This window comes from Petaurus breviceps, unplaced genomic scaffold (genome assembly GCF_028583685.1).
Source record: "Petaurus breviceps papuanus isolate PSGF00001 unplaced genomic scaffold, PetGlider_PUasm1.0 227, whole genome shotgun sequence".
Classification (NCBI taxonomy): Eukaryota; Metazoa; Chordata; class Mammalia; order Diprotodontia; family Petauridae; genus Petaurus; species Petaurus breviceps.
In genome coordinates, this window is record NW_027185896.1 from 4,796,526 (window position 1) to 4,809,180 (window position 12,655).

Below are 12,655 nucleotides of genomic sequence, written 5' to 3' on the forward strand. Positions count from 1 at the left end.
AGAGCTAAAGATAGTAGTTCAAATGGGGACTGACCAGGCTGCTGTAGAGTAGGACTGTCACCTCCTTACTCATAAACAATGCAGTCTCTTTTAATGTAGCCCCAAGTTACATCAGCTTTTTGGCTAACTCATTGTAAAGACCCTGGATTGTTTTTGGACAAATTGCTGCCTAGCCATGCCTCCCTTCTCTTGTGTTTGTGAAGTGGATATTTTGAAACCAAGTGTAAGACTTTACCTTTATGTCTGCTGAATTTCATCTATTCTGAATTCCACCAAGTGCTCCAGCCTGTCAGTAGCTTTTTGGATCCTAACTCTGTCATCTAGTTTTTTAGCTACTTCACATGGAAAAAGGACTTTTACAACTGAAAAAACCCCTAGAGGTGATTTGTTCAATTTTTTCACTTTGTATATAAAGAAAGAAAAGGGAAATTACTTGCCCATTGTCACAGAAGCTAATTATTGGCAAAATCAATACTGAAACACAGACCTCCTGACTTTTCCACTCTTCTCTAGAATTTCATCTTCATATTAAATTATGGATATGCTTTTAAGAACCAGGTTTTTATTATTTAATTTGCATAGCAAAATGAAATTCACTTATGTAATGAGTGTTATGAGGCCCTAGTTTTAACAGAGGTATAGCTGGGGTATAGACATAATGGTGACAAATTTATTTGTTAGCACATCATTAAGCTAAAAACAGAGATTCAGGAAATATTTGTTGATTTATTCTATGATGTAGATAAAAACCCTTCTCTTTTTTTATACTTTGTTTTCTTCATCTGTAAACTGGGGTATTCTATTTCTGTGATTCTGTGATATAAATCAAACTTGGTGCTTTCAACCTAAACATAGACACTTAGCTTTTTAAAATTAGGGGGTTATAAACTTCCGGAGGAAATAAATGCAAATATTTCTTTGTGTGACAAGATAGGAAAAACCAGCACTAACATTTTGTGGGCTTGTTAATGAGAGTGCTCATCAGTTTGCCACATCTTAAAATGGGAAGATCAACTGATTATTTTTTGATAAAGCACATTTTAGCTTATGTGCACCTTTTCTTGGCCCCACATGTTTAATAGCAGTTATAGCAAGCCTACAGGGAGCATATTCAACCTAAGTTGTGGCCTATGTTAGTTTTCTAGATCATAAATGACCTTGTTTATGAGGTAATATAATCTATAAATTTACCAGCCAAGCCTTAATATGATGGCACATTCATTCTAATTGTTGTAACAGTAGCTAGGACTCACTAAAAGAATACCACTAACTAAAAGTATGACATTCTGCAAGTCTCTTCCTTTCTAGACTTCTTCCCTTGTAAAATGAAGGCGTTCAACCAGGTGGTCCCTAAGGTCTTTCTTAGTTTTTCAGTGAAAAAATCAGGCTTGGTAATAGTCATTAACAGTTAACTGATTTATCCTTAACTACAGAGCAATTAGGTATCCCAGCCAAGATTGGTATGGGTAGGTTGTGAATCCTGTGCTTATGAATAAGAAGAAGTTAGTAATGATACCACATGTTTGTAAAATTTTGCTTTTTATTTTATGGAACTTATAAAAGCAACTGGAGTCCAACATGAAAAATTTCACAAACATAAAGCATTCATTTTGAACTGTATCCCCAAAGTCACCAAAGTGTGTGTACTTTTTGATCCAGCAATACCACTACTAGGCATATATCCCCAAAGAAATTTTTTATAAGATAAAAAGACTCATATGTACAAAAATAGAACAGTCCTTTATGTTATAGCAAAGAGCTAGATACTAAAGGGGGACCCATATTAAGGAAGTTCTGAACAAATTATGAAATATGGATGTAATAGAATACTATTGCACTATAAGAAATGACAAAAGGAATAGATTCAGAGAAACCTGGGGAGACTTGAAGGAACTGAGGCAGAGTGAAATGAGTAAAACTAGGAGAATAATTTATATAATGGCTGCAACATTGTAAAGAAAAATAACTTTGAACTACTTGGAATTCTGAGTAGTGCAATGTTCAGTCCTGACTTCAGAGGACCACTGATGAAGCCTGACAGAGAGATGATGGAACAGAAATGCAGACTGAGACATACATTTTTATACATGGCCAATGAATGGATTTGTCATGCTTGACTGTACTCATTCTTTACAGGGGAGGGTTGACTTCTTGTTTGTTTGTTTTTTAATGGAAAAGATTTCATGGTAAGAAGGGAACTAATTAAAATGTCAAAAGAAAAAGGAAAAAGAGGATCATTGAGGAATCTTTTACAAATTCACAGAAGAGAATGAGAATTTCAGAGACACATAAACAGGACAGCTTTGAAACTAATATATTGGATCGATTACGGATTTTTTTTTAAAGCTATATATAACTGATAGTCACATATAAAATTCTCTTTTTCTGTTATTTGTATTTAGAAACATTCATGTTTGTTGGTGTTTGTCAAATTCAGGAGGCCATAAAATAAAAAAAGTTTTTAAATGGAAATGTATGTTTTGAATAAGATATGAAATAGTTTATTCTAGGCACTGTAATAAGCACTAAGAAATACAAAGAAAGGAAAAAGACAGTCCTTGTTCACAGGAACTGGGGGAATTCACAGTGTAATTGGGGAGAGAACAAGCACACAAATATGTACAAATAAGCTATACACAGGATAAATAAGAAATAACTAAAAGAAGGAAGGCAGTGGAATTAGAGGCTTTGGGAAAGGCTTCCTGTAGAAGGTGGAATATTAGCTGGGACTTGAAAGATGCCAGGGAAGCCAGGAGGTGAATTGAGAAGGGAGAGCATTCTAAACATGGGGGACAACCAGAAAAAATGCCTAGAGATGGAGTGCAAGGAGTTCAATGTCACTGGTTTGAAGAGCACATGGAGGGTAAAGTGTAAGAGACTAGAAAAGAAGTGGGGTAGGGCTAGGATCCTGGAAGTAATAGGGAGTTTATTAAGGAGGAAGGTGACATGATCAGACTGTCACTTCAGGAAAAATCACTTTGACAACTGAGTGAAGGATAGATTGGAGGAATGGGGAGAGACTTGAGGGAAGGAGACCCACCAGCAGGGTCCAATAGTTCAAGTGTGAGGTGTTGAGGACCAGCATTAGGATGCTGTCAGAAGAGAGGGAATGTGGCATATTTGAGAGATGTTCCAAAGGTGAAATTGACAGGCCTTGGCAACAAATTGAATATGGGGGATAAGCAATAGTGAGGAGTCAAGATTGGAGACTGGAGGACTGGGAAGATGGTGGTGTCCTCAACAGTAATAGGGTAGTTTGGAGAGAAGGTTTAAGGAGAAAGATAATGAGTTTAGTTTGGGACATAACTGAGTTTAAGATGTCTAATGGACATCCAGTTCAAAATGTCTGAAAAGCAGTTGGAGAGGCAAGATTGGAGGTCAGCCAAGAGGTCAGGGCAGTAAGTAGCTTTGAGAATCATCAGCATACAGATGATAATTGAAGCCATGTGAGCTGATGAGATCACCAAGTGAAACAGTATAGAGGAAAAAGAGAAGGCCCAGGACTGGGAACATGGAGCAGTGGACTGTTAGTGGACTGACAAGGATTAAGATCCAGCAAAGGAGACTGAGACTAGTTATGAATGCTTTTTTCCCCTTTAAGTAAAATCTATGATTTCAGTGGTGTGGGGAGCTTCTTGTTCCCCGTAGCTATGCAAATCAATATCTTCTTTTTCAAATTTAAATTTTATTATTATTTTCCTGACTAATCGGCATTTATTTTCTCTCCTCCCACCCCCTTTGAATAGTTTAAAAATAAATAAAAAGAAAACTTTCATAACAAATATACATAATCAAGCAAAAAAGTTGTAAATTAGCCATGTCCAAAAACATGAGTCTCATTCTGCATTTTAAGTCCATCATCTCTCTGGCAAAAAGTAGTTAGTGTGCCTTCTCTTTGGCCCTCTAGAATTGTGGTTTGTCATTGCACTGATCAGGGTTCTAAAGTCTTTCCAAGTTGTTTGTCTTTATCAAGTTGTTGTAATTATATAAATTTTTTTCCTAAGTCTGGTTTACTAACGACTGCATTATCTCATAAAGGTCTTCACAGTTTCCTCTGAAACCATCCAATTCTTCATTTCCTATGGCCCAATGATGTTCCATTAATTTCATATACTGTAGTTTGTTTAACCATACCCCAATAGGTAGGCACTCCCTTAATCTTTGGTACTCTGAAGAGAGTGGCTATAAATAGTTTTGTACACATAGATCATTTTTCTTTTTTTCTTGATCTCTTTGGGGTATAGGCTTAGGTATAATATCGCTGGGTCAAAGGGTATTATGCACAGTTTAGTGACTTTTGGAGCATTATCACAAATTGCTTTTCAGAATGACCAGGCCAAATCACAGCTCCACAGGCTGTAGTTTAGTGTGCCTGTTTTCCTGTAGACCCTCTAATATTTGTCTTTCGTCATCTTTCCCAATCAGTACTTTCCCTGACACTGATAGTCTTAGAGAATTGCCTTGGGCTCTGAGATGTTTGTGATTTGCCCAGTGTTAGATTGATACTTAGTATAAGTTAGAAATAGGACATGAACTCGGGACTTTCTGATTTCAAAGGCATCTCCCTGTCCACTCTGACATGAATACTTTGTATTACATTTAGACCCAGATCTCTTGCTGTGTCTTAAAACTTGAGTAAATTATCTTGACTTGGAATCTTGTCCTAGATTTCATCATAACCTATTCAAAAATAGTTTCAAGATATTTTTCATTACATTTCGCAGCATTAAAACTGGATTCATGCACAAGGAATTATGCTTGGCTAGAAATGAAAACTTTTCACTTTAAAACTTCTGCCAGCCAGAAAAGAGAAACTGGAGCTCTCTGTGTTTTAAATATTAACTATTTTGCTTTTAATACAGGTGAGCGCTATGTGATGACATTTTTGAATGTGTTAAATTTTGGAGACCAAGGTAAGCTGTACCATAGTTAATGTTCATAAGATAGTACTCAATAAATACTTAATATTGTTCTCCCTGGTTTATTGCTTTTTCTGAAAATGAAATTGTCAGTTTCTAGAGATGACAAACTGTTGTTCTTTTTAAGTGTATGAAAGGTTTAGAATATCTTTTTTTTTTTTAATTATTTTTGGAGGGCAATTGGGGTTAAGTGACTTGTCTCAAGTTACACAGCTAGTAAGTGTGTCAAGTGTCTGAGAACAGATTTGAACTCAGGTCCTCCTGACTCCAGGGTGGGTGCTCTATTCACTACACCACCTAGCTGCCCCTCTAGAATATCTTTCTAAGCATCTATTAGTGGCACTAAAGTGTCTTAGCTATTGAGGTATTCTCCCTTACTGCTTTGCTGGGCCTGGGATTCTGATATCCCTAGAGGGGACATGGTTTACATTGGTAGAGGATGGAACCCGTTGTCTCTAGGCTGAGCTGCTCTAGAGTATGTTTATGTAACTAGAGATTCCTTTATGTGTCAATATGTTTGTAGATTGTAGGTGCTTCTTTTAGCATTGTATACCTGTTTGCTTAATGTTAACAGAAATGGAAACTGAACAGAAAAATAAAATGTCCATTGTATAAGTTTTAAAAACCTGCCATTGTAGAAGATTAAAACAGGACAAAAAGATTAGTAATATTGCATTATGTTCCCTTTTTGTTCTGCTAGGTGTTTATGACATAGTGAATAACCTAGGTTCACTTGTGGCCAGATTGGTTTTCCAGCCAGTAGAGGAGAGTTTTTACATATTCTTTGCTAAGGTTCTGGAGAGGGGAAAGAGTGTTAAACTTCAAAAGCAGGTAATTTTTGCTCTCATATTAGTTCTAAATTCAATTCACTTACTGAACTGAAGGAAACAAAGAAATGTCAGTTATTCTTTATGCCCTCTATTTAAGTTTTCTTTTTAGGTTTTAACCTCCCTTTCTCATCATTCTGTTGCACAGCCCCTGGCTCCATATGGTTTGGGGGAGATAGTTCTCCCCATGACCACATCCTTATATACTACTCTTCTCTTTCCCTAGTTTTCCCCTACTTTGTTACTTTGAGGGCCTGTCCTGATCCTGTCTTAGAACTAAAAGAGCTGTCCCACTACTGTGGCACTTCCTTGGGAACAACAAAAATTGTATCACACATTAACCTCTTAGGTGGAAGGATATGGGACACCAGCGAAGGCCTCAGGATGATCTATAGGATGAAGAAGTTTAAGAACCACAGCTTAGGCAGAATGCTGAGGAGAAGCTGTTACATGGTTCCCTTCCCTTCCCTACTCTAATACATGGGAGCTACCAAGACTTGGGCAAAACATTAGATGCCTGGAGACAAATAATCATCTTAAGATACTGCTTTTACATGGCAAACATCGGGAGGATTCCAAGAAATGGAAAAACTGTACATTCTTATGAAACTGCTTTAGAATTATGGTTTGCCCTTGGATTGTAATCAGGGTCGGTAAAGCTTTTGCCCTGAGAAATCCTAAGAGATTTTGCCAAATATGTCAGGCTCTATAAATTATGTATGTATTTAGTTGTTTGCATATTCTCTCCCCATTAAAATGTGAGCTCCTAGAGGTCAGGACTTGTGTTCTTGCCGGTTTTTATATCCCCGGTGCTTAGTACAGTTCCTGGAACATAGTGATTGCTTAGCAGTTATCTGGTATGTAGTCTGACCTTAATATACATTGACAATGCCTTCAGAGTACTGAAAATTGAATGGTTTGGGGTGGGGGCTGATGCTGCCAGTAGATCCAATAACATACTGCAGTTTTAATTTAATGAAAAAGTTAAAGGGAAAAGTGAGGGTTTCAAAGAATTGAGTTTCCTTAGGTATTCCATAATGTAACATTCTGACAGTTGAAATTAATTTATCTAAAAGCAGTTGGAAAAAAACCTCACCTCATATATAATTTGTTCTTCTCCCTTTCTCTTCATTTGCTAATTGATGTGAAATAAAGGAGAAAGTCTAGATGCTTTAAAGTACCAAAAATGGAGATATTTTCCTTTAGATTATGATTCATATGGTTTCCTTTATTTTTCTTCCTGCCACAGGAGGATATTGCCATGGCAGCAGCAGTTTTAGAGTCCCTGCTGAAGCTTGTCCTTCTGATTGGTCTGACAATAACTGTTTTTGGCTATTCCTATTCTCAGTTGGCTTTGGATATTTACGGAGGGTCCATGCTTAGTACTGGGTCAGGTATGTTCCACGTTTTTTACCTAGTTTGTAATTCTTTTGAAAGGAAACAATCCATTCATTGTGTATACCCAGGTTGATAGTTTTGTCAGTGGATAGGGCTCTTGTATCGCCTACACAAACAGCCAGTTGTCCTAATTAGTACTTGGACAACTCTGAGATTCTTCATGATACACAGGCCTCAGCCTGGAGGAGGTGAATAAACCCACCTCAGTGCTATTCTTCTTCAAGACACAAAATGTTTCTTGCAAAGCAATTCACCAGGTTCCCTTAGAATGACTGTAACAGTGCTAATGAGTTTGTTAAGATAATAAATGCCATTTAAGTCTAATGACTTCATGCATAAAAGCCTGTAAAGGATAACTCAGGGTAATTGTTGAAGAATTAGATAAAACCAAGATAGTGAGTGGTGTGTTTATTCCCATAACTCCGAATTTAGGAAGAAAAAGATGGCTGGGTAAATTTAACTTTTAAGCAACTCAAGACATAAATTTCTCTTAGCAATTGTTTTCTATTATTTGAGTTTGTGATTTTATAAATTAAAGCTCATCCATTTCTAACTGCATCAGATAGCACCTTTATCTTCAGGTTGGCCCTCCATTTATAGTTCTTCTTAGGGTTAAAAAAATTATTTTAATCCCCCAGATAAGTAGAAAAGAACCCCAAATACCTTTTCTTGCCATTGAGTCTCTGTGAAAAGAACTTTTTATAAATCAGTTCAAGCTGTCTGGGATAATGGGGCCCAGCCTCTTGGTGTTGGGGGATGAGGGAAGATCCAAGTTTGTATAAACAAGAACAAAGGTAATTAAGTTTAGAGAAAGAACTGCTGTTAAGCAGATTAAATCACTGGCATCATTCTTAGGGTTTGGTATAAGAAGTACATTGAGACCTCATTAAAATCAGCCCACTGGAAGGGAGATCATTACAGAATTGATGTTCAGAGATTGGTGACTCAACTATTTCATTGCAGTTTTGCCTGTTGAGAGAGGCAGTCAACAGGATGCCAGCTTCATATACAGCATTGCCATAGTGAGAAGGGTTGGCTGTTTCTGGTTGGCATTAATATAGTGAAATTTTTTATTATGAAAGAAACATTGATAAAAAATGGAGAAATTCTCTGCAGTCCTTTTTTACATGTAAACCAATGGCAAAAGTTAGAATCAGATTTGCTAGTTAAAAACAAGTCATTGCTGGGGTGGCTAGGTGGCACAGTGAATAGAACACCAGCCCTGACATGAGGAGGACCTGGGTTTAGATCCTGCCTCAGACACTTAACACAAAAAAATAGCTGTGTAACCTTGGGCAAGTCACTTAACCCCAATAGCCCTCCAAAAAGCAAAAAAACAACAAAAAAAACCCAAGTCATTGCTAAGGTGAGCACATCGAAAGTCTAATCCATCACCTGATAGAACTTCTGAGTCATGAGGGGTTCTGTTACGGAGTTCTAGTCCCATAAAGACCCTCTCAAAGCCTATTCTTCAAGTAGCAAGGAGTTCTAATGTGAAAAAGATGTATTTGCTTTCTAGAACCTCTCAAAAGTGTAGCTTATTAAGTATTTATTAAATTGTCAAAGACTTTGTTCCATCTGGTGTGGGTCATTCTTGCAGTCATCCTCATCAGACTGTCTCCTTCATGAACCTCCAGCTTACCCTAGTCGATTCTGTTTTTTGCTTTGATTATACTCCCATAAAAGTCCAATGGTTGCTTCCTCTTTTTTTCCAGGGTGGGGGGAGAGAGAACAGTCAGAGCTATGACTTCATTGAAGAGGTTTGGGAGTGCTGGGACCCCGAGAATGCCAAAGTAGAGTTGCCTGGAATGAATTCACACACTCAAGCCTTCTCTTAGTCAGGTGGCAAAAAGTTTATTGTAATGTTTTATCAGAAGTGGGCAGTGGTCTTTAAGAAACCTTCGAGAGAGTGAGAATGGGACTGGGGTTTATATAGAAAAGGGGCATGAGAAAGGAATTCCAGGGATGCTAATTAGGTACTCTAAAGGTATCTTTGGGAGCTATGGATAGGAAAGTGTAGGAAGTATACCAGACATTGAGGGAGTTATACAAGGCATGAACCTTGGGGATCTGGCAAGAGAAAGAGTCTTTGGACCAGCCAGGGACAAAAACCCTTGGGCCAGGCACCCTTCTGTCTGTTCTGATAAAAGAATGTGTTCTGCAACAAGAGAAAATTTTCTCACAGGACAGGGGCCTACTGAGAAATTGGGAGCCTTCCAGAGACATGATCTTAAGGCTGGGATCTGAACACCCCATCATCACGTAGGGAGTTCCAGTGGAGGAACTCCCTTTCCCATTGCAGAACATCACCTTCTCTGCAATCATAGTCTTCAAGAATTGTCTGAGGTGCTGACAGTTACCCAACTTGCCCTGCATCCCAAAGCCAGTATTTATAACGGCAGCACTTGAACTCAAGTCTTCCTTGATAACTCTTCATAGATAAGCTCCACAGATAACTCTTTATTCATCCTTCCTCTTCAGTAGTTTCATATTAATGTGCTTCAGATCAAGTTTAAGATTCAGAACTTTCAAGTGAGAGGGGGGCAGAGTCAAGATGGCAGAGTAGAAGCACGACCTCCAAGTGGCTCTGGTTTCCACCTTCCCCAATCAATGTAAAAAGGAGACTCTGAACAAACTTTGGAGCTGCAGAACCCACAAAATGACACAGAAAAGCTAACCTCCCACTGAGGACAGCCCAGCAGGCCCGCAGTAATCAGCCAGCTCAGCGCTCTGGGAGCCAAGCCCCGGCCCAAGTGAGCTGAGGTTTTAGCCCCAGGGCGGGTCTGACCAGGCACCACCAGCTGGAGGGACTGCAGATCAGCAGCAGCTTTGGCCGTTTCCAGAATTATCAACACACAGATGCAAAGGACAAAGTGAGAGGTCAGTGCAGTCTGGACTTTGGGACCCAGTAAGAGGGAGTGTGTCAGCTTTTGCCCCCAGGGTGAAAAGCTGCTGAGATACCAGCACAGCCAGCCAGCCCCACTTGGCAGCTTCAGCTCCTGGCCTGCAGAGTGTAAGGGGACCAAGCGACCAGTCTGAGGGGTAATCGCTCTTGCTTTAACCTGCTTGGATCTGGATTGCAGTCTAGGGTGGAGGTCCTGGGGTTTGTGTCCAGCTTGCCAGAGCCTGGGGAGGCCTCAGAGAGGGCACCCATCTAATACCTCTGGCAGCTGAGAAAACCTCAGCGTTTGGGATGAAAGCTCCCCTGTCTGGTGAGAGTCCTACTGTGGCAAAAAGCCCAGGGGTCAAGTGACGGAGAGGCGACATGACCAGGCAAAGGAAACAAAGCAGACAGAAGATTCCAGCATTAGACTCCTATTTGGGGGACAAAAAGGAGCAAAGCATGGAACAGGAGGAAGACAGTGAAGTCAGAACTCCTGCACCAAAAGCTTCAAAGGAAAATACGAGCTGGTTACAGGCCATAGAGGACCTTAAGACGCAGATAAGAGAAATGGAGGAAAAATTGGGAAGAGAAATGAGAACGATGCAAGAAAATTATGAAATGAGAGCCAACAGCCTGACTGAGGAAAATCAAACCCTAAAAAATAGACTAACTCAAATGACAAAAGAGGCTCAAAAAGGCAATGAGGAGAAGAATGCCTTAAAAAGCCGAATATGCCAGATGGAAAAAGAATCTTAAAAGCTCACTGAAGAGAATCATTCCTTCAGAATTAGATTGGAGCAAATGGAAGCTAATGACTTTATGAGAAATCAAGATGCTGTTAAACAGATCCAAACAAATGAAAGAATAGAAGGCAATGTGAAATATCTCATGGGAAAAACCACTGACATGGAAAATAGATCTATGAGAGATGATTTAAAAATTATTGGAATACCTGAAAGCCATGATCAAAGTAAGAACCTAGAAATCATCCTCCAGGAAGTTCTCAAAGAAAACTGCCCTGATGTTTTAGAACCAGAGGGCAAAACAGAGGTTGAAAGAATCCACCAATCACCTCCTGAAAAAGATCCCAAAAAGAAAACTTCTAGGAATATTATAGCCAGGTTCCGCAATTCCCAGATTAAGGAGAGAATATTACAAGCAGCCAGGAAGAAACAATTTGAATATTGTGAAAACACAATCAGTATAACCCAGGATCTGGAAGCTTCTACACTGAAGGATTGAAGGGCTTGGAATATGATATTCCGGAGGTCAAAGGAGCTGGGATTAAAACCAAGAGTCACCTACCCAGCAAAACTGAGTATCATGTTTCAGGGAAAAATATGGTCATTCAGTGGGATAGAGGACTTTCAAACATTCTTAATGAAAAAAAAAACCAGAGTTGAATAGAAAATTTGACATTCAGATACAAGAAGCAAGAGAAGCATGAGAAGGTAAATAGGGAAAAGAAATCATAAGAAACTTATCAAAGTTGAACTATTAACATTCCTACATGGAAAAACAATAATTGTAACTAATGAAACTTTTCTCAGTATGAAAATAGTTGAAGGGAATATATATATATATATGAGGGTATATGGGCATATTAATACATATGTGAATGTGTGTATATATGTTTACAGGTATACATAGATAGAAGGCACAGGACCAATTTAACAGGAAGGGATGATACTTAAAAGGTGAAATTAAGAGGTGAGAAAGGAATATAATGAGAGGAGATAGGGAGAGGCAGAATGGGGTAAACTATCTCATATAGAAGAGGCAAGGGAAAATGGTTACAATGGAGGGGAAGAATAGGAAGGCAAAAAGGAATGGGTCAACCTTATTCCCATTAAATTTGGCTGGGGGAGGGAATGAAATACACAGTAAATAGGGTATCTCATCCTACAGGAGAGTAGGGGTGAAAGGGATGAGAGGGAAGGCAGACTGGGGGGGAGGGAAGTTGGAAGCACCCACTTTTGAAAAGGGACAGGATCAAAGTAGAGAATAGAACAAGTGGGAGGTGGGATAGGAGGGAGAGAAATATAGTCAGTCTTTTACAATATATATGCTGTGTTATTGTTTTGCATTAGACACACATATGTACAACCTATATTGAACTGCTTATCTTCCCAGTAAGGGTGGGTGACAAAGGAGGAAGGGAATGAATCTGGAATTCAGTTTTAAAATCAAATGTTTAAATAAATAAATATATATAATATATATAAATATATGCTATATTTATTATATATATAATATATACTATTATTAATACTATTTTACATGTAATTGGGAAATAAGATATACAGGCACTGGGACATAGAGATCCACCATGCTCTACTGGAAAAATCGAAGGGGTATAGGAGAAAATATGGGAGAGAGCAGATTGGAGGAGGGGATATCCTGTGGGACTGCTATTTTGGGGCGGTGTGTAGGGGAAAAATAGGGAGAAAATTTATAACTCACAATCTGGTGGAAACGAATGATGTAAATCAGAAGTTAATAAAGCATTTCAAAAATGAAAAAAAAAAAGATTCAGAACTTTCCAGTAGGGTATACCAAATGGCTATTTACTGTGCCTAAGTTTGTCTCCTCTATTCATTGCAGACTAATCAGTTTTGAGTTCGATC

General features: G+C 38.6%; 1 protein-coding gene across 3 annotated transcripts in view; it reads left to right on the forward strand.

Annotated features, from left to right (window-relative positions):
* RFT1 (RFT1 homolog) overlaps nt 1–12,655 on the forward strand; it is a 50,088-nt gene that overhangs the window by 21,790 nt on the left and 15,643 nt on the right. For all 3 annotated transcript variants that reach the window (XM_069095482.1, XM_069095481.1, XM_069095480.1), the window contains 3 exons: nt 4,863–4,913; nt 5,620–5,750; nt 6,996–7,140. In XM_069095482.1, coding sequence (XP_068951583.1) covers nt 4,863–4,913; nt 5,620–5,750; nt 6,996–7,140 — 327 coding nt within the window. The remainder of the gene's footprint in view (nt 1–4,862; nt 4,914–5,619; nt 5,751–6,995; nt 7,141–12,655) is intronic.